The 25,193-nt window shown below is 46.8% G+C and overlaps 1 protein-coding gene across 14 annotated transcripts in view; it reads right to left on the reverse strand.

Moving 5' to 3' along the window:
- Positions 1-25,193, reverse strand: part of celf2 (cugbp, Elav-like family member 2) — a 164,789-nt gene that overhangs the window by 32,472 nt on the left and 107,124 nt on the right. For all 14 annotated transcript variants that reach the window (XM_047338678.1, XM_047338681.1, XM_047338676.1 and 11 more), the window contains 2 exons: positions 17,128-17,210; positions 2,652-2,700 (listed from right to left, as the gene is read on the reverse strand). In XM_047338678.1, coding sequence (XP_047194634.1) covers positions 2,652-2,700; positions 17,128-17,210 — 132 coding nt within the window. The remainder of the gene's footprint in view (positions 1-2,651; positions 2,701-17,127; positions 17,211-25,193) is intronic.

Raw genomic sequence — 25,193 nt, forward strand, 5'->3', positions numbered from 1 at the left:
AGCTCTTACCGCGAGGCGAAAGAGATAAGCGGTCTGTTGCACTCTGGGAAATCAATAGCGCACTTGTTTATTTTGCTGTTTGAATTGTTTGTGTGTTTAAAAAACAAACCGTCGGGATACGCTGCCAAGATAAGTGTTGTTTCGAAAAGCCTTAACTCCTTTGTACACAGCGTGTCTGTGCGCGTGTGTGCGCATCACTCCAGAGGAAGATTACCACGAGTCTAACAGCGATGTAATTAATTTACTCGGCATCGATAGAAGAGAAAGAGAGAAGATATCGTTACAATTGACTGTTTCTGTCTTTCGCGCGCGGGGCGATAAGACTCGTACGACTCGGGCGACGGGATGATCCGGAGTCGGCTTTGCATTCTGGGAGGAATTGGAGCGGAATTGGCCTCATGCTGAGATTCAACACATAAACAAGATACCGGGGGAAAAAAAGAAACCAGCACGAGATTTAGCAATAATCTTATCTGAGCGCGACACTGTACATCTCTTTGTCTCCCGCGCTGACTGAACTAATAAAGCTCCGAGCCGCCGTTCGTCACCGTTCCAGTGGCTCTGACGCCGGGTTTATTAAAGGTCATTATCATTAAGTGGATGGATGGGTTACGTATGGGCTACTTCATATTTACCGTCCCAGCTGTGAGGAGCGGCCACTTTATTAAGTTCCACCGTCGTTACCCTGACGTTTATGTCTTATAAAGTCGTATTTTGCCATATTTCAGTGGAGCGGATGATGGCTTTTATAAGAGTTTCTCCTCTGCCTTGCTGGATACTCGTTTTATTGTATTTCCCTGCAGTGGACAGTGATTTATCAGGCGGCTCATGATGCAGGTCCATCGTCTCTCTCTGTGTTTCTTACATGAACACACAGGGTTCCTTAAAACTTTGTAAAAATAACCTGCAGCTGGATTTAAATGGTCATTTCATCCGTCCATTTTCATATTCTGCTCAATTACTCTGCTTCAAGGGTCAGTTCACCTCACTAAGTCGTGCAAATAAAAAGAAACTCTCCATCCTGACGTCTCTCAGACATTTGTTAGGTTTTTAAATTTAGATTTTGAGTGTAAATTTGCAGAGTTACAAAAATGAAATCACGTTAATCTGTGTTTCATTCGCTGCAGAAGTAAAACAGGACGACAGGTGAGTTTTTTTGTCGAGTGAAAACGACAACTCGGACGAGTCAAGCTGCTTTCAGACCCAAACTGACGTCTGGACATTTCATATCATACTTCCAGATGTGCTGTATGTGAGAAATCATCTTTTCCTGCCAGTCACCAAGTTAAATGTCTGAGCGATGAGTGAGAAAATACAGATGTTTTATCCGTCTGTGTGAACTGACCCGTAAAGCTGAGTAATTCAGCAGAATCTTTAACACGGAAAACTAAATCAGCTTGTGTTTAAGGACACCACATCCACAACGTCTCACCCTGAACCAGAAGATTGATGACATGGCCTTTTATTCCCCTGATCCACCGCCACTAAATACCACCGCTGCTGCATCTCAATGAAACCAATTAAAAAACAGAACGGAGTAATTCAGCGACAAAATTCAGACGTTTTAAACGCAGGGAAACTGAAACAGAAAGTTTTAAGGTTCTTATCTTGGGTCCCTGCTGTCCATTCGTATACACAGTCTATTGTGTTTCAGTAAGTAGCTGTGGGATCGTTGTAGATATGGGATTTGTTTGTGTAAATGTCAGGGAAACAGGATTTTACTCCCAAACATTAGTTATCTGACTCTCAGGTGAAAGGTGGATTTAATGCAGCTTCAGTTGTTCAGAGACTCCATGAACCTCAAGGTCAGAAGCCCTGAAATGTTCTCACCTTAAGTTTACAGGAGCCAGAAAACCAGAACGCTAATATCCAGCTGTTTCAAGAGACATTTTTTCCTTGAATCATTTATGGCTGAACTAACATGTTGCCTTTCCAGCGGGATTTGTTGACAATATGAGAAACAGTGGCCGCATCCTTTTTAAGAAACCTCCACACGTCCTCTGGTACATACGACCAACAGCTTCCTCGTTTCAGGACGAGGAGGAACGGAGGAGGAGGAGGAGGAGGAAGAGGAGGAGGAAGAGGAGGCTCGACACAGGGAATCAATTCTGAGCTGGATCTGCAATATGTAGTTTGGAGGAAGGGTGATCTGAGGACGGATCGTGTGACGGTGCTCGTGTGTGTGTGTGTGTGTGTCTGAGACAGATGCATTAAGGCAAATGTGAGAGTGTGTGTGTGTGTGTGTGTGTGTGTGTGCAGCGAGAGGAGCTCACACAGCATCTCTGTGTGAGCGAACAGCCACAGGGGAGAGCGGCTGGTTCAGCACGAGGCCAAAACGATTCAACTTTAACTGACCCCCCTCGCGAAGCACCTTAATAATTCATCCCACTTAAAAAAATATATACTTATATACATCAGCACCGGACGCCATCGCCCCTCTATCGTCTTATTCTCTCGCCGTGTGTCTCGCTGAATCGCTCCCCTCCCGGTCCCTCATCACGTCGGAGAGCGAGGCAGCGGGCGAACACGCGGGTGAGGCAGCTATTACCAAGCAAATTCAAGACGGCTATTGATGCATATGTGTGTGATATTGATGCTGCTGCCTCTGTGTGTGTGTGTGTGTGTGTGTCTGTGTGTGCAGGGCCACTCACCGTTAGATTTCTCACTGTCTGCAGGTTTCATCTGAATAGGGTGGTGCATCTGCAGAGACAAACAAATACACGAATACATGAAATACCGCTCCGACACTCACTGTGGGGTCTGAACGTCCGAGCGTTTGTCAGGTATATTTTGCATTTCTTCTTTTATTTCATTCCCAATGTAAATCCGCACACGATTCAATACACACTCATGTACATGTGCTGTAAATGAGTTTTAGAGTTTATTTCCCACAGAAGAAATGTGATCACATCGAGTTCACAAACCACAAATCTGAATATCTCTACAGTCAAAAATGTATAGAAGAAGGAGGAAGAAGGAGAAGAAGACAACGACTAGACGGCAAAGAAGGAGGAGGAGAAGGAGGAGATGGAGGGGGAGAAAAAGGAAGAGAAGAAGATGCAAAAAGGAGGAAAAAGATTAGAAGGAGGAGAAGGAAGAGGGGAAGAGAAAGGAAAAAGAGAGAAGGAGGAGGAGTAGAGGGAGGAAAAAGGGAAGAAGAGGAAGACGGAGGATGAGGAGAAGATGAAGAAGATGGTGGGGAAGAAAAAGAAGATTAAAGAAGGAGGAAAAATAGAAGAAGAAGGAGGGGAAGAGGAGGAAGAACAGGGATTAGGATGAGAAGAGGAAAGAGAAGAAGACGATGGAGATCCAGAAAAAAGGAGAAGAACAAGAGGGAGGAAGAAGGAGAAGAAGAAGATGAAGATGGACAAGAACAAGAAGAAGGAGGAGAAGAAGAACTGACTGGAATCAAAACACAATATGTCGCTGATGCTGGACGACATGTTTTGAAGTGATTCTGATGAACAGACTTCAGCAGAAGAACAGTTGGAGGTAACCGACCATTTGGATCAATAATAAAGTGATTCAAGATTCTGCTGACGAGTTCAAACCGTGACCCGGCAGCTCTGAATGAACCTGGCTCTGCGTGTGTGTCCCTCACAGACGACACACGTCCAGGTTGTGTGTCCCTCACAGACGACACACGTCCAGGTTGTGTGTTTCCAGCAGGTGTAACAAACGCTGTCGTCTCTCTGTGATGTGGCCAAGCAGCAGTTTAATGGAGCCGAGTGATGGATGTGTTTTTAAAGGATCTTCTTTTATGGAAAACAAGAAAACATTTCACACACGAGGGCTTTGTCACCTCTCTCTCTCTCTCTCTCTCTCTCTCCCTCCTTCTCTCTCTCTTCTCTCTCTCTCTCTCTCTCTCTCTCTCTCTCTCTCTCTCTCTCTCCTCCGCCCTCTTTTTTATTCCCTCCATCTCTCTTTGCTTTATGGGAGATTATGTGGCTGTTTGATCTGCAGAGAGATGAATGACAGTGATTCTCCAAATCTAGCCCAGTATCAATCACACTCAGAGTCAAACACCAGCCGCGAGTGTGTGTGTGTGTGTACGCGTGTGCACGTCGGAGTGTGTGTCCGTGCGAGTGTGCCCTGTCTTACCCATAATGCCCATGGGCTCAGTCACGCTGTGACAGAAGGCTTTGATCTTCCAATTCTATCACACACCTTTATCCCAACTCTCTCGCTCTCGCTCTTATCATCATCCTCACTGTCTGTTTCTTCTTCTTCTTCTTCCAGACACTCACTCACACTCTCATCTAGTCTGTCTGTACATTAGTTCCTAAACATGCCTGAAGGGGGCAGTGGATGAAGGAGGAGGCAGCGACAAGGATGGAAAGAGGAGAAGAATGAAGCGATGCAACCTGAACAAGTCTACCTGAGCAACAGATGAAAAATGTGAGAAGAAGAAAAAGGAGGATTTAAGTAAATTCAGTGATGGTTGAACGTGTTGTCATCCAGTTTACAGTAAGAAGGAAATAAAGAAAGATAGAAACAAGAGAGAAGGCAAGAAAGATAGATGGAAATAAAGATAGTAAAAGAAAGAGAGAACGAAAAAAAACTTAAATTCAGAAATGAGGATTTAAAGTCAAGGAAGCAGCAAAGACAAAGAGATGAGAATCAGGAGGGGAGAAGAATAAAACGATGAAGACAAAGGATCAGAGAGACGAGTCCAGGGGAGGACGAGAGGAAGAAGGAGGGATGAAGGTTAAGCTTTTACTTTCTGCATCCGTGACTGCCTATGTGGGAACGAGGGTCCAAACGTCCACGTGACCTAAAGTCTGACATCAGAGGGCGTACGTGAGGCTCTGCGGACGTTCACAGTTTGTTGTGTCCACGCTTTAGACACTGACGCCGACTGAGCACGAGCTGAAGAGCAGAAAGAGAGAAACTACAAAAAGACCACTCTTCCTGTGGCGTGGACGTCGCCATTAGAGCGCACGCCTGGAATGTAAAGACTCTGATCTGCGGCAGGTGTATGAAATGTGTCCTTCAAGCAGAGAACAACACAAACTCGTCTGTGGAGTCTGGAGCTCAGACCTTTAGACGGCGCACGGACAGGGAGGCCTTCAGGCTGCATCTCAGTGAAGTATCACTAACACAAGGACAGAGGCAGGGACATGGAGGAGGTGTGTGTGTGTGTGTCTGTGTGTGTCTGTGTCTGTGTGTGTGTGTTGAAGCCACATCAAAAGCAGCAGAGTCAAAGCAAACCTGGGAGTCACATCAAGTCACTTCTTGTTAATCCATTTCAAAGTCAGTCCCTTAAAAAAAACAAAAAAACAAAAAACCCATGACAGGATCCTCCGCGCTGCCGTCATTCACTCCTGAAAAGCGCTGCCAAACGCTGCCACACACACACACACACACTCACACACTCACAGACACACACCATGTATACAAACACACACCCACAGGTATAAAAACTCTGTCTGGCTTTCAGGCGTCTCCTCCTCAGGTCTGTCTACAGAGATTGCCCGGCGGGCGGCGCCGCTGTTCGACGCGTTTGATCTGCGCGAGCTCCCGCCGAGACCCACAAAGCAAGACTCTTCTCCGCTAGCCCACAATTCCACAGTGCTGTTTCTTCTTTCCTGGCAGGCCCACAGCCGCAGTCTGCCATTCATTATGCGCTCAGCAGGGGCCTGGCAAAACTACTAAGTCCTTTGCCGCGCTCAGGCTCATAAAAAGCACCAGAGAACCCCCAAAAAACATCACTACGCAGAAGCCATGTGTTCAGCCGGCTTGACGCTGCGCGGGCATTTAGCTTTACAACTGTATCTGTCTCATCGGACGGCCGCTTGAACTACTTCCTGTCCTGCTGCATCCGACGTGATCTACTTCCTCCTGTCCTGCACCAAGAAAAACCTCTTTTCATTTCTTCCTCCTCAAAGGGAACAAAGTCTGTTTTCTTTGGGTAAATATTCAATTAAAAAATCGTCCTCACGCGCACCTCTAATAATTAATCAGCACATGATTTACAAAAACATAAATTAAGAAAAGAGCCGAGCGCGTTACAGGGCAGCTTGCACTCTTAATCACAGGAAGTCAAATCCAGTGCAATTTCCTGATGTTTGATTATTGCGTCGTAAAACTTTGTGTGAGCTTTAAGGGTCTTTTTATCGGCTCGTAATGCACACGCAGTGCACTTGAACTAAAGTGTCACCTTTTTCCCTCCTTATAACCTGCATAGTTCAGTTCTGATTGACTGGGTCCCTCTGCTGTAAAGTACACGATAAATGCGCCACCTTTTGAAAATCGATTAACATTTAATTTACATATTAATGTGCAAACTGAAAGTCACCACGAAAAACGCTGCTAATAACGAGACGTTGTTACTCTTCGAGATCGACTTTGCGGAGAATAAACATCTCCTCTTAGCTGCTGCACAATTACTGCAGAGCCGTTACATTTATTAACCCGCTATAAAATTTGTCTGGATTTATAGTTGTCGAGCGGCTGCTACATGGGAAACGGGATCTGCGGTGATTATCGGTTCATTTGTAACTGAATGAAATCAAACTTCCACGAATTCTACCGGGAGATGATTATTTTTTTTATAATCCTCTCAGCTCTGAGTCGTTGTTTGTTTCAGAGGTTTGGAGAGAAGCTCCTCCTCCTCCTCCTCTTCCTCTTCCTCACTGAGGGATTCATAACCTTTAGTAGATTGTGACTAAATAAAGATGGAGGCTGCGTCTCCTCTTCCCCCTGTAGCCAAAATATTTAGGATACGGGCGCCGCCATCTTTCACCTTTCACGGCTTCTCCTTCACATCTTTCCTTGGCCTTGTGGCGTTTTGCTTCTGGGTCAAGGAAAAGTGGCGAGGAAAGGAGATTGTTTGGACTTTCCCTCTGATTTCAAATGAGAAAGATGGCAGCGTTCAAATCCTCCTTTATACGTCTCTGATCTCCACTATTGTCACCAGATCGTCTTTAAGTCTGTGCGTCTGTTCTTTGCCGAGCAGGCGGCCGACTGGTTTTCTGGTTGACACGAGACTGAATCACATGGTAAATGTCCTGTTAAACCGAAAGAGGATAAAAAAAAAAACGTTTCACTCAAATTTCATTTGATTCACCATTAACGTGAGCGAGCTGCGACTCGTCCGTCAGCGTGACAGGGCGAAAGTCTGCGGCTATCCGAGATTAGCTCGTCCAATCACCAGAAGATATTTACGGATGAGTGAAGCCATCAGGTCCTCATTACACCACAGGGATCAGAGTGCAGCCGGCAGCCAAGATAGATTTTATGACCTTCCAGTTCTGGGACAGTCTCTTCAATCACCCTCCCCCTTCTCTCCCTGGCCGAGGCGGAGGTGTCTATTTGTTAGACTAGCTGATGAAATGTCAGCCTCCTCTTTTCCCCTTCTTTTAATATATCCTCATCATGTACAGACTCCTGGCAACCCGGGCGGCATTCAGACCATCTATGTGCGAACCCCTAAACCAGACGAGTCCCCCCCCCCACCACATCCCCATCCCTGTGCGGCGAGAGCAGGAAACCCGACACTTCCTAAATGTTAACCGCCGCTCTTGGGTTAACGTTGTCGCCTCCTCTAAATGTCTCCCAAGATCGCCCTCGTGCTTAAAAGGTCGGAGGTCATCTTGTCCTGGAGCCAGAGGACAAATCTGAGGCTCATGCTGGGAATAGAACAAGTGTGTAGGGAGTGTGTCAATGTGTGTGTGTGTGTGTGTGTGTGTGTGTGTGCGTCCACATGGTAGCTACGAAGCGACAGCCAGGTTCATGTGACCAGAGTGTTTGTGCCAAAATCTGGGGGGGGTGCACATACTGTAAGGTATCAAACACCACACACACACACACACACACACACACACACACACACACTGCCACAGACGGCAACCGCACACTCCTTCTCCTCCCTCCTCTCTGAAGATGTGACGGTGAGCTGCTGGGTCAAAGTCAGACAGATGGCCCTCACAGCCGGGATTCAGTCGGTGACCAAAACCGGCGGCACACACACAGACACACACACACACACACACACACACACACACACACATCCAAATTAACAGCATACGTCTGACCTCCGGAGGGGGATCATCACAACACAAACACTTTGCCTACATTCATCGGTAAAGTGGTTTGAACACATTATCACCAACCGACCAACAAACGGCAACAATAAAACAAAACCTTCTTGCCAGACGAAAGAGAAATTACAACATTTTACACTTTTATTTGCCAAAGTGGTGCAATAACCCCGATTTTCCCTTCGCTGCTTTCATCCAACTCATCACGACACTTTCCAAATCCTCCCTCTCTCGGTGGTGGTGGTGTCTTGTGGCTCGATATCGTCTCTAAAACAACTTGGCATCAGTTGGATTCATCTTCCAGCGAAGCTAGAGACATGAAGGCTGCACATCTCGTGTCTTCAACCCGACCAATCGGCACGTCTTTGAACGACCATACGGCCGAGACGGCATAAAGACTTAATGCCTATTTCTGAAGCCGTAAATAAAAAGGAGACCTCGAGTCTTGTCGTCGCTCTGACAAACACCTCGACGCAGATGAAGTGTGACTCCAGTCCTCACTCTCTCCTCTTTTAGAAAAACACACCACTATAAATCAAACTGTCCTTTACGATATATCCCTCGTCTTAGCGGCGCGCAGCGAAAACAGTTAGCCCGACATTATCCCCACTTAGTTTAGCTCGGTAAACAATTAACCCGGCGCGCGCGTGTGTGTGTGTGAGCAGAATGATTGAGGGATGGCGGCATAACTATTCTGTGTCGTGTCTCCACAAGTGTTTAACATAGTTAGCTTGCATTTACCTCTCTCTCTCTCTCTCTCTCTCGATGAGTCAATATACTTAAACGCTGCCGCCAAGTCGGAGAGAAGAGAGGGGTTAGGGAAGTTAATTTGAAACAAGCGATTCATATTTCTTTCGTTAAATAAGCACACGCACACACACACACACACACACACACAGACACACAAGTGAACACACACTGTGAGGGTTGGTGCATCGATGAGGTTTGTCTTCCTTCAGCCCTGTTTGCGATAGCATTTGGGTTTCACTATGGCAATTACAGCCTTTAATTGAATTGATTTTGATAATGAGCCTCTGTAATGACACCGCTGTGGGAATGGTTGTGTGCACGTGTGTGTGTGTGTGTGTGTGTGTGTGGTGTTTGCAATGAGTGAGCTACTGTTGTTTTTTTCTGGACTTAAAAGATGTGTGAGCGGCACACACACACACACACACACACACACACACATTTAAAACACTGGTTCATGCTGCTCTAATAGCCGACCACTGAACGGCCGTCTTTTTGAATCGCTTGTCCGAGCTCTAACCTTTCAGCTTGTTGCATAATATCCTCCAGGCTATAACACATGAATGTTTGATGACACACTACTTAGTAAATGAGAAACCTAATATCCTACACTGACATATTTCCGCCGTTTCAAAGCTTAGCACCAAACCTACACTTGCTCCTCGGGTCCTTGGGTGGTTTTCGGGTCGGGTTTCATGAGGGAACTCGTCTGCGGTGAGGAGGCGAGCTGCCGAAAACACTTTGAGAAGGAGGCTGAGCAGCGAATCAGACGCTCCATCAGTCAGTCGGCGTTACCGTATCTCTCTTTCCTGCCAGTCGGCTTCATGGCTGCTGCTGAGAGCGATTGTGATAGAGCAGCGATATGTGTAATGGGCTCGCACCTGAGCAAACAACACACATGGACTGACAGGCTGTGGACATGAAGCATTCCTCCTCTCACTGAACGACTAACAAGTACTGAATACACACACACACACACACACACACAGACACACACACAGGTATCAGTTATCTGATAAATGAGCCCGACGCTGGCTGTTGCTTGCATCGTTGATCATATTCAGTGTGTATTATGGAATTGATCGATGCCGTTTGGCTCAGATTCCGCTTCATCTCAGGTATCAAGTGAGAGCGCCATCATCAGGTGGGCGAAACGCGGGCCGAGAGGCTTTTCTGCACCAAACGAGATCTGACACGTTTATTGTGGAAATTGCCCGATTCCCACAAGGTGACTTGTGTCCTGTTGGCGCGATGTCGAGGTCTGAAAGTTCAATCTAACGGTTGGAAAGTCAACATTTATTGAAACGTTATAAATGAGCTTTAAATGAAAATGGACTGCATCTATATGGAGCTTTTTTGAAGTCTTAATGAAGACTCAATGCACTTTGCAGAATAATTTCACTCACACACACACACACACACACACACACACATTCATACTGTGCATCGATGTGCATGCAGCAGTGTCACATATCACCGCCGGCACAGAAGCAATTAGGGGGTTCAGCATCTCAGAGACACAGGATTGAACCGTGCACGACCCTCTGGTCAGTTGAGAAGAACAACTTCACATCATTATTATGATTAATAAAACAATGTCTTTTTTTTTACCCCCGTCAGTACAATGTGGTCAGAACAAGACGATACTTTCCAACCTCAGTCAAATAAAAACATATTTCATCAGAAGCTACAATAAACACCGCAGGCCTGCAACCACAGTGTTTCTCAAAGCAGACTCACACACACACACACACACACACACACACACACACACACACACACACACACACACACACACACACACACACACACACACAGTTCCTTTCAAAGAGCCTGGAACAGTCAGAGTCTTAAGACCACGGGGGCTTTTGCATGAAAGAATTTGATTTTCTCACATCGTTGAAAGTTATTAATTCACATTATCACTTACAGTCTCTGCCCCGAAACTGCAGCTCCGTCCATCAACTTGAAATAATAAGTGACCGATTAAACGACTTGTGTCTTTGGATTATAAATTGCTGCTTTATAAACCTCAACCTTGCTGCAGATAGCACTTACTTTGATGGGGGCGTTTGATGTGCCTTTGGTTGCACCACGAACACACACAACCTTGCGCCTGCATTCTGGCAGCGGAGCATCACTAATTATCTCGCCAGCAGAAAGGTAAGGGAGGTGGGGACCTGAGTGTGTGTGTGTGTGTGTGTGTGTGTGTGTGTGTGTGTGTGTGTGTGTGTGAGTGGTCTCAGTGCGACAGTAGCTTTTAATGAGCCCCACGCTTCTTATCAAACTTGGCGCTCGACAAACGCTCTGATCCGCCCACATGGAGGACGGGGTTCGACTGATCGTGTCTGAAGCAACCCCCACACACACACACCCACACACCACCCAGCACCCTGATCACCCTCCCTCCTCTCCGCCTTCACTGTCAGAATGAAATATCCTTGAGAGAAACTGTGAATCAAAGTCCTTTTTCATCCTTTCTCTCAAAGAGAAAGCGCGATAGAGAGGGAGAACGAGACAACGAGAGAACGGGAGATTCAACAGGACAAAAGAGAAGGAGAGAGGTGGGGGGGTGGGGGGTGGGGTTGGAGAGAGGGCAAGAGGTAGAGAGAGAGAGAGAGAGAAAATAAAGAAAACAAGGATAAAGAGACTGAACTTCTCCAAGCTGGAGGGCACTCCAGAGGACGCGTCCTAGATTAGCTCACACCCCTCCCTTCATCTTTCCATGTTTCCATCCACCTCGTCCGGCTTCAGACGGGGGAACGGCGGCCCCGGGGCCCTCGCGGCGGGCATCGGGGCGGGAGGAAGGGGAGAAGAGGGGAGACACCGGGCATTTAGACATCTGTCAGCCGCTAATGAAAGAGTTCAATTTAGTGGAAAATCTCAAACAACCTTGTCAGACAGGCGGGCTGACAGGCTTTAACTCGCCCCGTGTTGTTGCTCGCCGTGCGCGGTGTGTGTGTGTGTGCGTCTCAGCGTGTGTGTTGTGTTAGCGTGGAGGGTGGAGTGGATGAGGAGGGGGAAATAAAGTAATGCAATGAACTCAGACTGTGCACATAAAAAGGATATGTATGAGTGTGAGAGTCGTGCAGGGGTGTGGATCAGTCCGTGCAGCAGGGGTCGGGTCTTATGGCTTTAAATCGCTCCAGGGTACAGGGCATGTTTTCCACGATAGATGGGTTGTAATGGGGGTATTTCGTGTGTGTGTGTGTGTGTGTGTGTGTGTGTGTGTGTGTGTGTGTGTGTGTGTGTGTGTGTGTGTATTTAGACCTCACTCGTGCTATTAGAGCTGCAGAGATGAACACACGGCTCTCTAGGCAACTCGTGTGCACGCAGACACACACTGTGTCTCCAACCCCCAGAAAACTTCATTAGCAGGTCATTAGAAACGACTTCAGTGAAAGCTGTTGTTCTTCTCTTCAATGAAAAGACGCCACGTAAACGTCGGGCAGATGACTCGTTATTCTTTTGGTTTTTCCTTATTGAGGAAACATGTTTTTTTTAATTTCTTTGGATGAATCCACCTGCTGATGGTACAGAGGCGGTGCAGTCGAACTCAATCCGATGCTGATTACAAAGAAAGTTAAATAATAACATAAATATATTTTTGTGGAAGTGAAAGTGGGAAGAATCCCTTTCTCTTGTTGTGCTGTTTCTCTGCTGATGTTACTGCTAGAGCGTTTGATGATCGAGCCTTGGAGCCTCAGCGATAGAGGAGAAAGACGAGGAGGCAGGATTTGCTGCAGTCTTCACCTCCGACGATTTTAAAACGTCTGAATGACGAGGAACGTTCGTTTGGTGCATTTGAACTCGTGTGGACTTGCTGAGTAGTTAAAAATCATAAAGATATCACCATGGCAACCAAATCAAGAGGGTTCATTCATTTTTTCTCGCATTCAAACAGAAAGACTACCAGTCCCCCCCTCCAACTGACAACACGCCAACGTCAGGCACACGCCGTCTACAAACCAATCAGTGTCAAGGATAGGCAGACGCAGCTCTCAGCAGATCCAATGGAAACAACGGAACAAACACGTGAAGCTTCGTTCAGACGCTCAGCTGAGAAAACGACCTTACACCATTTTAACTATTGGAGTATGAAATAGTAGGAAAAGGCTTGTTGTGCACACGTCTCTTTAAGAAAAGCTACAAGTTGAAAAGCAGTAGTGACATTCCTCTATAACTTGAGCTTTTTTCCGAGCCGCCATCATCACAACATGACCCGGTTTACTGGAAACCACAGTGATCAGCGTCGTCTTCCAGCAGGAGACACAATAACTTGTGGTTGGCATGGAAACAAGAGAAAAATCTGGATATTTGTGATGAGGATCCGTAAAAAAAAGTAAAAAAAAAAAACAAGAAGCCTTGGAAACACAAGCGGCTCCTGTTCCGACCTGCAGATGCTGCGGAAACATGACTTCATCACAGAAGAGCGCCTGACAGGTCTGGAGCTGACGGGGAACGTACACTTCCTGCATAAAATCACATGTATGTCACATCGCCGACAAATCTCCACCAGCTGAAGAGCGATGGGAAGAGATGGAGCGACGTGGAGCGACGTGGAGCGGCCAAGCAGCGCTGGCGAGGAAACCTCAGATCCTTTCGCTCGTCACCGCCATCACCTCTCGGAGATGAGGTTTCTAATGCCTTACTAAAAAAAAAAAAAAGATGGCAGCCTTTCAACTGCCTCTGCCCCTCACCAACATGGCTGCCAGGCCCGGCGGCGCCCTTTTTTCTCCAATATGGCCCCCGTCCAGCTTTTCCCTCTGATTGCATCTCTCCCTGTTAGAGCCTCGGTTTTGGAGAGGAGAGGCAGAGCGAGGGGGGGGGGAAGAGGGCCAATACAAACATTGTTCCGCCGGCTTTTTACAAGCCAGGAGAGTGGGGAAGTTAATAAGCAGGTATTGGTTTTTAACTGCGGCCCGTTTATTGCTTTGCCCTCGAGCGTGCTGGAGTGCTCTACTCCACCTTTTTCCTGTCCATCTGCCCATCACCTCTGCGAACCCCCCCCCCGCTCAATCTCTCCCTCTCTGTGTCCGCTTCTCCTTTTGTCTTGACTCGACTCGCTCAGCAATTAATTCTGCATCCTCATCATCTGCTTGTTTTATATTTTTTTTACCCCGCCTCTCGCTGACTCCCTCCCTTCACCTCTTCCCGCCCCTTCCTTTTATTCTTAAGCTGCAGCGACGCCTGTTTAAAAAAACCCTGTTAAAATATTATAAACAAAACCGTGCACCAGCCACTTGAATTATCTGTCATCGTGTCACTATTGATTCAGCGTGTGTTCGAGAGCGCGCTGCACTTATTGCCTGTATATTAGGTTTTAAACCACATCCGTCTGTCAATACCGGACTTATTATAGAAAATGGAAGTGAGCCAGTCAGTGGTGTCCGGCTCTGACATGATGAATATGATGCCGTTTAATTACGCACATATTTTGCCGTTGATCAATGTCGTCTCAGCTTCAATGGACAGTTTTAATTTCACCTCGTCTCAGAAGCTTTCCTGAAGCTGCCAAGAGCAAAAAAAAAAACGAGTTTACTGACGACGGAAATCTGCTGTTCTCCCCGCAAAACATTTAATCTCACAGCTCAGACAGTTAATAGAAGAATTCACGTGTTGTCATGATGTCGTCTTAGATAATAAATGTAATTATGTTTAAGCACAAAACCACGTTTATACTGGTTCGGCTTATGGATAAAGGCTGAAGAAAGTACAACAATCCAAGTTTACTTGACGTTACAAAAAAAAGCCTCAAACGTAACCAGAGACGCTGCAGGAGAGGAGAGCGAGTGAGGATGACCATACACAACAGAGGGAAGGTGTTATGGTGTAGAAGAAGGCGATTTCATGTCCCTATAATCCTGGAGCTGCTGCGGCATGTGTCCTCCCCAGGGCGGCTTCACACCTCCGACAAAGGGATAAGTGACTAACCGTCGCGGCGCAGGAAAACAGAGCAAACTTAACATTCTTATTCCACAAGCAATTAACACGGTGACTCTGAGCGAAAACAACAAGCTCGACTCCGAAATCCAGAACCCGAGTGAAAATCCCACGTACGAGCCTCGTGGGATTCGCAGGAATCCACCTTGCCCTGCCCAGGAGGGCCATCCACTGATCCAGCTGACGGAAGCGAGGGCGAGTGAAGGCGCTCAATTGATGAGACTCCAGTTAGCGGGCGCAGCCAAGGAGAGAGGCGGGTAAGCAGCCAATAGCCCGAGCCGAAGGGATCCGGGGGCCTCTAAATATCCACCCAGGGCTGACAGAGTGAGAGTGCGAGCGAGCGCCAGCCGACTTCCACTATCACTCTCTCGGGCTACAGGAGGGAAACAATAGTGGAGGAGACGGTGCCACAACACCATCGTGTCCCTTTGTAGTAGGAGCTATAAACGTGTCCCCGGGCGCGAGGAAGCAGTTACAAGCAAACACGTAAACACTGGTGTTTTTTTTTTAAAGGGAGGCGTCCGCTGCACAGAAGTGGTGATTCTGAAAGCATCAGCTGGTCGAGTAAACATCTAAACAATGTCAATTACTATGATAATATTAGATTCTCTCTCTACTGATATATATGTAAAATCACAATGTATGATTAATCACGCATATGAGGATCAAACTGGTGTTTAGTGCAACAGACTGTGATTTACTATTACGCATCACATCATCTGAAACTCTCCACACATGCAAACTAAGGCAGGAACCACTTTCACTGATTCATTCATCCCGTGACCTCTGATCTCTGGTAAGTCGGGCGTCTCATGAGATGGAAAACACCCTCGACCTCTACATCCTTATTCCAGACGTGACACTTGCATGAAGGCAGAGCTCAGTCTACGAGAGCTGACTCAGCGTCACATGCCATTCAAAGACAAGGTCAACTCATCCTCACTTTATAAGCAAGTGCACTACGGGGTTAAACGGACTCCTATATTCCAGACATGCTTATCTTTAAAAAAAAAAAAAACCAAGGTGGGATTCAGGTTTTATCCAACTTATAAAAGCTTGAAAAGGTTAAAGATGAAGCCCGGCTCGCTGCTGCTGCTGCTGAGTGTGTTTCTTTACCAGTCACCGCCCTCCACACGGCCCGGGTAGTTTCCACTCCTGGGGTGGACGAGCAAAGAGCGCGGCAGGCGGTTGTGGTCCTGTGCTGGTGTAGGTCATATCAATTACTCCCACAATCCTAAAGGAGACGCATTGCTTACCAATAGAAGGGCTTGGCCATATAGGTGCTCAACCCATGACACGTACAACCAATCAGAAGTCTTTACATGTCCTCACCTGTCGATATAAGGACATAGAGCTCTCAGTGGACTGAGAGACTAACCACAGGCAGGATCATTACCTTGTATGTGTGCATGTACTGACGCCGCGTGAACACAATACACTCCATCGACAGAACTGTCTTCATGTCAGAACGATGCAGAGGGTCAAAGTGACCGTGGGACTGTCGAGCTCCAAAGATAAATCCAATGAAGGGTGAAGTGGTTCAGTCGCTTGGTGGAATATCTGAGCTAATGAAATGATACCGGAGGAAATAACTTGAGATTTCTCAGACCATTCAACCACCTTTTGCCCTCATACGAAAAATCTCATGGATGGGGAGACTCCCACTGCCTCTTTTTGCAATTGGGTTTGGCAGCTACGCTCTCTGGACCTAACTGGTTTGGTAGCTAGCACTCAAGCTACATGGCTTTGTGGCTGTAGCTTCCACTGTAAGCTTGGTGGGCCCAACTGAAGTGTCTAGTAGATGCTAACATGCTCTTTCTGTGGTGACAGACATGAGTCGGTCCAGTGACCAGTGACCACGGCCTTAGCTCGACCAGTTGGACTGTTTAGCAAGTCCGTCACGTCGGCAGTCAGCAGAACAGACGCACGCTTTCTGAGAAAAAGGAGGAAGAGGAGTTTGAATGACAGGAGACACAGCGTCAACCCGTTTTTTTAAAGGCGAGGAGCTCTGCCTTGATGCGAGCATCACAACTGGAATAACGATACAGAGGCGTGTGAAGATAACCCTAAGAGATGCGTTCCCCACAGTGAGACACAGACATGAAGGTTTTAAAAAGAGAAGTGTTTTTGTTTACAAGGGAGATTCTAGCGGGAACCTTTCACACGTGCGTCTTCACTCAGGAATTCACACTTTCTCTCACAAACCAACTCTGACAGTCGGCTGCTCGCCCGCTCGCGCGTCCGGGCGCTCGCAAATGCGGCGCGGCAGCAGAGCAACACACTGTACAACACACTGCTGTACACACAGGTTGGGGCGGGACCGCCTCAGGGTAATGCTGTAAGTGTGTGATTAGAGGAGAAAGTAGGCAGAGGAGAATCGAGGACACACACTCACCCCTGTTAAGGTCTTTATGTTGTGCAGTGCATTCTGGGCTTCAAGGGCAGCTTTCCTTGTATAAAACGTGACAAAACAGCAGCCTGGGGAGAGAGAGACAGAGAGAGAGAGAGAGAGGGGATGAGCATAAGGAGCAACAAAGAGCATTTTCTCTATTCATCTGCTTGGCATCACCTGTCGACATCGGCAGACGCTGAGCGAATGTTAAGGACGACACATCCCGGCCGAAGGGAGAGAGAATGCTTTTGGATTTGTTTCAGCGCTGATGAGTTGAGCCTCGAGGAGGCGTGCGCACGGCGCGGCGCACACGCACCCACACCGACGACACAAAGGCTCAGAGACAGGAGGTGACGGAGAATGCGGTCGCCTCTCTTCATTAATCCTTGAATAACGAGCCAACAGTTTCTTATTCACTCGTTTATTTATTGCTCACTCACTTTTGAATAAGTCTCACGGATTTAATGATTTGCAGATCTGAAGATATCTACAGGACTCGGTTAAAACCTGGAAAAACTGTCATTAAAGTGACAAAACAATATTACTTAGTACCTGAGGACAGAACATTTTTCGCAGTGATTCGAGCACGTCTGGTGTTGAGCTCGAAAGACAGCGCCACTTCCCGGATAGAAAATTTGCAACACGAACACAAGGTCAGACAAGATAATGAAGTGAAAAGGAAAAAGCAACTCAGTCCAATTGTCAAGTGACTAAAAACATTAAAACTTTTAATCCACATTTACACAAAACATCAACACAATTGCTGACATGAATTTGAAAAATGTGATTCATTTCTCATTGAATCCAAAGAAGTTAATCCTTCAATTTCCTTTGTGCAACATTTTCCAATCAATTCTTTTCACACACAAACACAGTGAGTGGCTGTGGCTGAGGAGGTCGTTGGTTCAATTCCCAGAACAGGAACATGACACATGATAGAAAACGTAGTGTAGTGTAAAAGTGTTTTTTATAAACATAAAAATTGTACGAACAAATGATAATAAATTGAGTCTGCTTCAAAATTAAAATAATCTAGTGGAGTAAATTGCTTTGAATTCTTTAGTTCTAACTTTTCCTTTTTTTACAGCGCTTGGCCCAATTTCAGTATCGACGTCCTGAATGTATTTCCACTAAGTCGCTTACTCCCTCAATGACAATACTCTTTATGCACTCAAGTGCATGTGCACACACGAGCGTATAAAACTAGAGAGCAAACGAGGGAGAGATGGGTTTTTGCCACTTTATTAATCTGTGTGTAATCCCTGCAGAGTGGAGCTAAAACACCGCAGTCGTGGGCCGTTCGCAGTCAGCACGCGAACCTGCACAGTCAGGGGAAGCTCCGGTGAGAGGACATTTAGGCCAAACACAGAGGTGTGACTTTACTTTCCTCATAGTCACAGCGGCCGTTATTTGATTTCTGTCAAACGTGCTGTTTGCGAAAGTCTCTCCGAGGACTCACGCCTCTGTTTCTGTCCCCGTGAAAACTTTGACATCATTATCTCGCAGCCAAAGGGAAATTCAAAAAAGCAAACAGTTGAAAAAAGGGGACGCGTAAAAGACAAGCGCGGCATGAAATACGAAAGGATGAACTCTGCGGTGAGTTCGTCGACTGGAAGGAAGAAACACGAGGCGCTGAGATTCACGAGGCGTCATCGGGATCAATGACAACCTGTGTTTTAAATATGAAGCTGCTTGTTTGCTGCCTCCAACATTTTCCTTCTGCAGAGTCCAACAAGGTGAGCACAGACATTTAGAGGAATACTCGACATTTCAGACTTTTTAAAACTAATCATCAGCCGATACAAACATAATCATTTCTATTGGACTACAGGAAGAAACCGTGCAGCCATGGGGAGAACATGCAAACTCCACATTCAAACCAGGAACTTCCTTCGATCTGAACCATTCACTGTGTCTGCAGCAGCTGCTTCTTGTTAAATAAACCGTTAACTGTGCGTTTCGAGTCCTGGTTAAACTGTTTGACTGACAACTTTTAACCAGACAGTTAATCACAAACACAGAAACCAGTGTTTTCTGCGGCCACAGTGCAAACAGAGCTGTTTCATGTACGGATATAAAGTCAATCTCCACTTTAAAAGAAGAACCACAGAAACACAATCCCAGGCTCCGTCTGCACTTCAGATCGTTTTGCATTGAACAGGGTCCATACAGCACATTAGCATATGTCAGGTAAACCTCCATAAGGTCTTTGTTGCTGCAGATTCATTCGCTCAGAGCCTCCAGCTTCTCTCATCAGGTGCTGTGGATGTGTATTTATATGTCCAGAGATGAGCTGAGCGCGCAGCTGTACACATCTGCTTTGTCGTCCTCCCCATTGTGTTTATGACACAAATCAGCTCAGTGTGAATGAGGCGGTTTGGCTGCGGGTTTGTTGTCCGCATCGCAGACATCAGCCCTTACGACACTCGCCCTGCAGTGCATCTTAGTGAAATCCAACAGCGAGCATCTGGAGCAGGTTTAGCATCCGAATCCCCGAGTCCCTTTGATGAGGCTGGGAGCGTAATGGATCTGAATTCCTGCGGTGTCCTCCGGGTGCCAGGGCTGCTGAATAGTTGGCCCTTAGCCTGGCGTCAGCAACGTGATCGGTGTTGCGATTCAGACGCTGCAGTGCCTGTGCATTAGTGAGGATAACTCTCGGCTTAGTGTTTTCTTCTTCTACGACCTCGAGCATTAAAGGCAGCGCCGGGTGTCACTTCACTAAAACCCTAAACCCGCCGCTTCCACTTCTCCCGCCATCGGTTCACCGCGGAGAGTTTCTCACCGGCTTCTACAAGTTAAAGGCGCCGAGATAAGTGGGGAAATTAGTCACGACTAAGAGACGAACAGCTGATACGGCACAGACACACATGACCTAGAGGTAAAGTGGTGGCTTCCACATACTGATCTCGTGTTTGCTCATTGAAATCATGATAAAAACATGGGACTGAGAAGTTAAACAAATATCTGCAGTAAAGTGTCTTCAAGTATCAAAAGTAAAAGAAGATTATTGAGTTGAAAATCCTAATAATTGGAGCTAGAGTGACAGAAATCCTTCAAAAATAGAGAAACTAAATGAAACTCATGATAATATAAAAGATAAATATCTGTAAAAAGGTGAGATTTATAAATATAAGATTGTATAAACAGTTCTGATTAACACAGCAAACACTAAACCCTTGACTTCATTCATGCACGTTAACACAAAGATGAACAGAATGAGTGGAACGAATCATTCACTGGCCCTTAAATTAAACTTTTTGGACTAAACCGTGATGTAAAAAATGATCCGGCATCATGATTTCCATTCTAACTTTCTGCACAGTGAGTTCTATGTGTATACAAGAGGGAGATTTTTAGCATTGCCTCAGTATTGAACATTATAATTCCATCATAATTCCAATTGCACCTGTGTTCAAGCTTTGGCCCCTCGTGTGCGATTTGCAATTCCGGCAGCAGAGAACTCGGGTTAGCTGCTAACCTGCGCTCGCTCAATTAGGATTCTGGCGGCATTTCTATTTCTTTTTTTATTTCTGCATATCTAGAAATGGGAGGGTTAGCTGTTTGCTGCTAGCATTAGCAATTCTGACAGCATATTAAGTGCAGGGGTGGGGTTGGCTGCAAGCGCCGCGTTAGCCGCTGCGTGTTGTGATTCCCATGGTGTAGCCGGCGCCTGGGAGCCATGCGGCGTGTGGCGGATCGTCCCAGGTGGTGGGCTGTCAAGACGAGGATCAAAGAGCAGAGGAGTGGACACACACACACACACACACACACACACACACACACACACACACACACACACACACACACACACACACACACACACACACACACACACACACACACACAGATATTCCTGCGGTGTTCCGGTTGCACCTGTTTAAGAGTCAGCACACTCGCTCGCGCCTCACACACACACACAAAGCTACAGAAAGCCACTGAGAGCACGCGTATCATTTTAAGCGTACGTCTGCACATGTGCGTTTTATTTGCAGGAAGAAGAAGAAAAAACTCCCTGCACGACAACCTTGAGCAGGTGAAGAAGTGCTGCAGACCAGCATGAATAAGCTCTTTCCGTCTATTTGTGTGTGTGTGTGTGTGTGTGTGTGGTGTGTGTGTGTGTGTGTGTGTGTCTCTTTTCTCGCAGCACAAACATTTACCTGAAGGCCCGGGGGCTCAGAGCGGGGAGATACAACTCTGCTTGTGCTGTTGAAGAGGGACACTCCAAAAACACACACGAGAGACGCACACACAAACTCGGATTGAGGGGAAGAAATCTATTAGACACCGACGTGTGTGTGTGTGTGTGTGTGTGTGTGTGTGTGTGTGTGTGTGTGTGTGTGTGTGTGTGTGTGTGTGTGTAAGACACCGAGGCAGACGAAGAGGATGTTGGGGAAAGAAGGGCAGAGAGAAGAAGAAGAAGAGGAGGAGGAGGGGAGAGGAAGAGCGGCTGTGAGCGGAATAGAAAGCAGAGGAGGGCGATGCCTGTTCATAAATGCTTTATGGCTGCTGAAGGGGGCCTTTGACTGAGCGGAGACCCGCAGCCCCCCCGGCTCTGTCAACACCTCTACCCTCTGCAACAACAGGGCGACCCCGGCGACAGCGCGGCTGCGGAGAAGCCGAGGGGAGGCTGAACCCGGCGTGTTGAGAAGGTGCGACCGGGCTCAAGTATTTATATGTGAGGTCGATACCTGGCTTTTCGTTTAAAGCCAGACACCAGGCCGAGTTCTCCCCGTGTGTGACCGTGGCCGTCGGTCCAGTCCGGGTGAGACGCTCCGAGGTGACAACCTTCAATTTCACTTCTATTAACCTTTAATTCACGGTGGTAATTTTCTTAAAGGTAAAGCTTAATTTTGAAGGGAACATCTCGGCCTCCCCTGCCAGTGAAGGTGGTGGTGGTGGTGGGGGTCATGTTGGCTTAAGCAGCAACTAATCTACTTAAAGAGACTTTGTGAGTTTCACAGATGGACAAATTTTGCAGGTTTGTTCAAATTTAAAGCATGATTTATTTTTTCTCGGGCACCGATTTCTCAGGGGATCAGTCGTGGATCTGGATGAAAACAATCAGACAAGACTGATATCTTACGAGACTGTTGGGCATTGTAAGTTCTATTCCAGTTGCAAAATGTGGCTTCGACAGATAATAAAACAAGACAAACTATTGAGCACCGTTCTCGTATCGAGCAAGTAAAGGTTCTGCAAAGTTAAAGAAGCCCAAAACAAACACAGAAAAACACTGGAGCTCCTGCAACACCTCATAATTAGTCCAGACAGAAACTCGTGATATAAATATTTACTACGATGCAGTATGAAAAGAAAAGATGCAGGTGGAAGCTTCACGTCTCCACTTTCTCCCTCCATCACTCCGGTTTCCTTTTCCTTCCCACTCGCCGGTTTCCACTCCAACCGCTGACCCACATTAACTACACTCCACTGCAATTACTGCTCAGGCACAGGCCTCTGGGTGGCATGGGATACACGCTCCACCTCTTTCCTCCAGCAGCTGTAAAAAAAAGCCCCTTAATGTGTATAATTCCCGTGTGTCAAAGAGCCGCTGAGTGACAGCAGGGACGGGGGGGAGGCAGGAAAGCGGTGACAGGGAACGCATCCTGAGTTTGACAACGCCATAAAGAAGAAATTGTCAAACGATAAAATAGGGAGAGGATGAGTGGATGGCTTCGAACAATGCTGCGTCTCTGACGGGCATTTGGCTGGTGTGCTAATCCTGTTAACGTAGGAGCCGGTCCAGCTCGCAGCACTTCACAGATCTATACGGGTTCGTTTGGTGGAACAGCACCAAACGACCCCCCCCCCATCCCTTCTTCCCTCCCTCCCCTCGCTGCGATAAACAACAACAGCACTTTCCCGGAAATCAAAGCCTCTTCCCGGCCGCCCCCGAAGTGCTCGAGAAGAAAATCCAGCTCTGCAACTTCGCTCATAACCAAGCAACTCTCTCTGTCGCTGAGGCATGCAGAAATATAACTATGGAGAGAGAAAACACACACACACACACAGACACACACAGACACACACACACACACACACACACACACACACACACACACACACACACACACACACACACACACACACACACACACACACACACACACAATCTCTCCCATTAAAATCCACCTGCAGCTGCTCTCTAATTGGGCCCGGGTAGCCGGCGAAAAAAAAAAAATCTAATGTCTAGTTAAGGCGATATAATTGGACGCTCTGCTTTAGGAAAGAATGAAATAAATCAGCCCTCCATCTCAGGTCGGCCCGTCTCAACTGAATCCATTACAGCAGATAATTGTCTTGGACGGCGGAGCGCTCGCTCGGCGACGCCACAGCTGAGCGGGAGGATACAGTCGGATTCCACGTTTCAAAGCGGATGATGCCGGACGCTTGGCGGCGGGTCCCCGGACGCGGCATCAGAGGAACCCAGGCAGCGAGATTTCCATCCGAGCCGTAATCTGCCTGCATGTGTTTATTTCCAGGCTGGAAACGGTTTGTGTGTTTTTTCTCTGCTCCATCCCGATGACATTTCAGGGTGTGGAGATTTAAAAAATGATGATTGATGTCAAACCCATGTCAGGTGTCCACGTCAAAAAACGAAATCACCTCTCAGGGGCCGGTATTGATGGTTTATAGATTTCTTTGGTTCCAATGTGATTCCTATGAAGACAAAAATAAACTGTAATAGGCGAGAAGCGTTTATCGTCGCACTCGAGGAGCCAATCTGCGACAGTCTTTGTGTCCGTCTCCGGGCGCCGAACGCTGGCGGCTGCCTCGCGTCCCCAGAGGTCGGCTGTCAATCAGGCCGTGTGGGTGGCGGCGTGTTGTCTCTGATTTTTTAAGGTTTGATTTTTCTAGAGGTGGCTCTTTTTACGTCTTTGTCTCTTCAGCCACGACGCTGTGGCTGTGAGTTGAATCCCGATGTTGCAGTAATCAGCGGCAGGCGGCAGAAAAATGGTTTATTCATACGAGTAGATCACAGATTCCTGGTTTTTGAAGGCGTTGAGTGATTTCGAGAAAATATCTCACTGTGATATTTCACTTTAAGTTTCATTTAAAGTACAGTTCAGTATTTGTGGTCCAAATAATATCAAATAAGGGTCTATTGTCTTGATCGCCCCTGGTGGCTGGTTGCTGTATAGGTCGTACACCCTGCCTCCTCCATGTTAGCAGATGGGACGGACTACGTGTTTAATAAATGTGTCTCAAAGATGGATTCTGCTCCTTTTTGTGATAAGTTTGGTTTGAATTAGTTTAAAACATCTTAATTCATCATAATTTTGAATATTGTCTCGTTTTCATTCAGTTCGGTTTCCACTCGCTTATGAGACTTTTGTGCAGGAAACAACCTCTTAATGAAGACATTAAACTGACTGTGTGTGTGTGTGTGTGTGTGTGTGTGTGTGTGATTTAAGTGTGTGGATGTGTCCCAGTTACTCATGTGGGCTCAGGCTGTATCATGAAGATAGATGACACAGTGCGTCCCCTGCCAAAACACACACACACACACACACACACACACACACACGGACACACACGGACACACACACTGCAACAAACCTGTCATGGCGCTTAAGGTTGTGTTTTAGCAGAAAGGACCATTCTCTGTTTACCCCTCTGGCTCTCTCTGTCTCATTCTGCCTTTATCTCTCCCTCCATCTCCATCTCCATCTCTTTTTCAGCATAAAATGCCAAATTGCTCCATTTCTCATCCGCTGCTCGTCCACTCATCTGGTTATTAACTCCAAACACATTAGAGCAACTGTAGAAGCCACGGTATTCCCCAGACCGCCGTCGTCAGCACAAACACACAAAGTACACACACCTGGGTCAGGCTGCAAAATGCAACCTGCAAAACAAAGAAGTGGCACAAAAATACACAAATATGGGAACTTATTCAAGCTATTTTCATCTCCGGATTAAGTTTTTGGATTCTAACCTGAACAGATTTGAAGTGATCACTTTGCGATACGGGCATTTGGATGAATAATACTCTTCCATGACCAAAACAGACTTGTGTTTGCCCGGAGGAGTTTTATTCTTGTCAGGCTGAAGACGAGTCTCAAGCA

The sequence above is a fragment of the Hippoglossus stenolepis genome, chromosome 22, assembly GCF_022539355.2.
Source record: "Hippoglossus stenolepis isolate QCI-W04-F060 chromosome 22, HSTE1.2, whole genome shotgun sequence".
In the NCBI taxonomy this organism is placed as follows: domain Eukaryota; kingdom Metazoa; phylum Chordata; class Actinopteri; order Pleuronectiformes; family Pleuronectidae; genus Hippoglossus; species Hippoglossus stenolepis.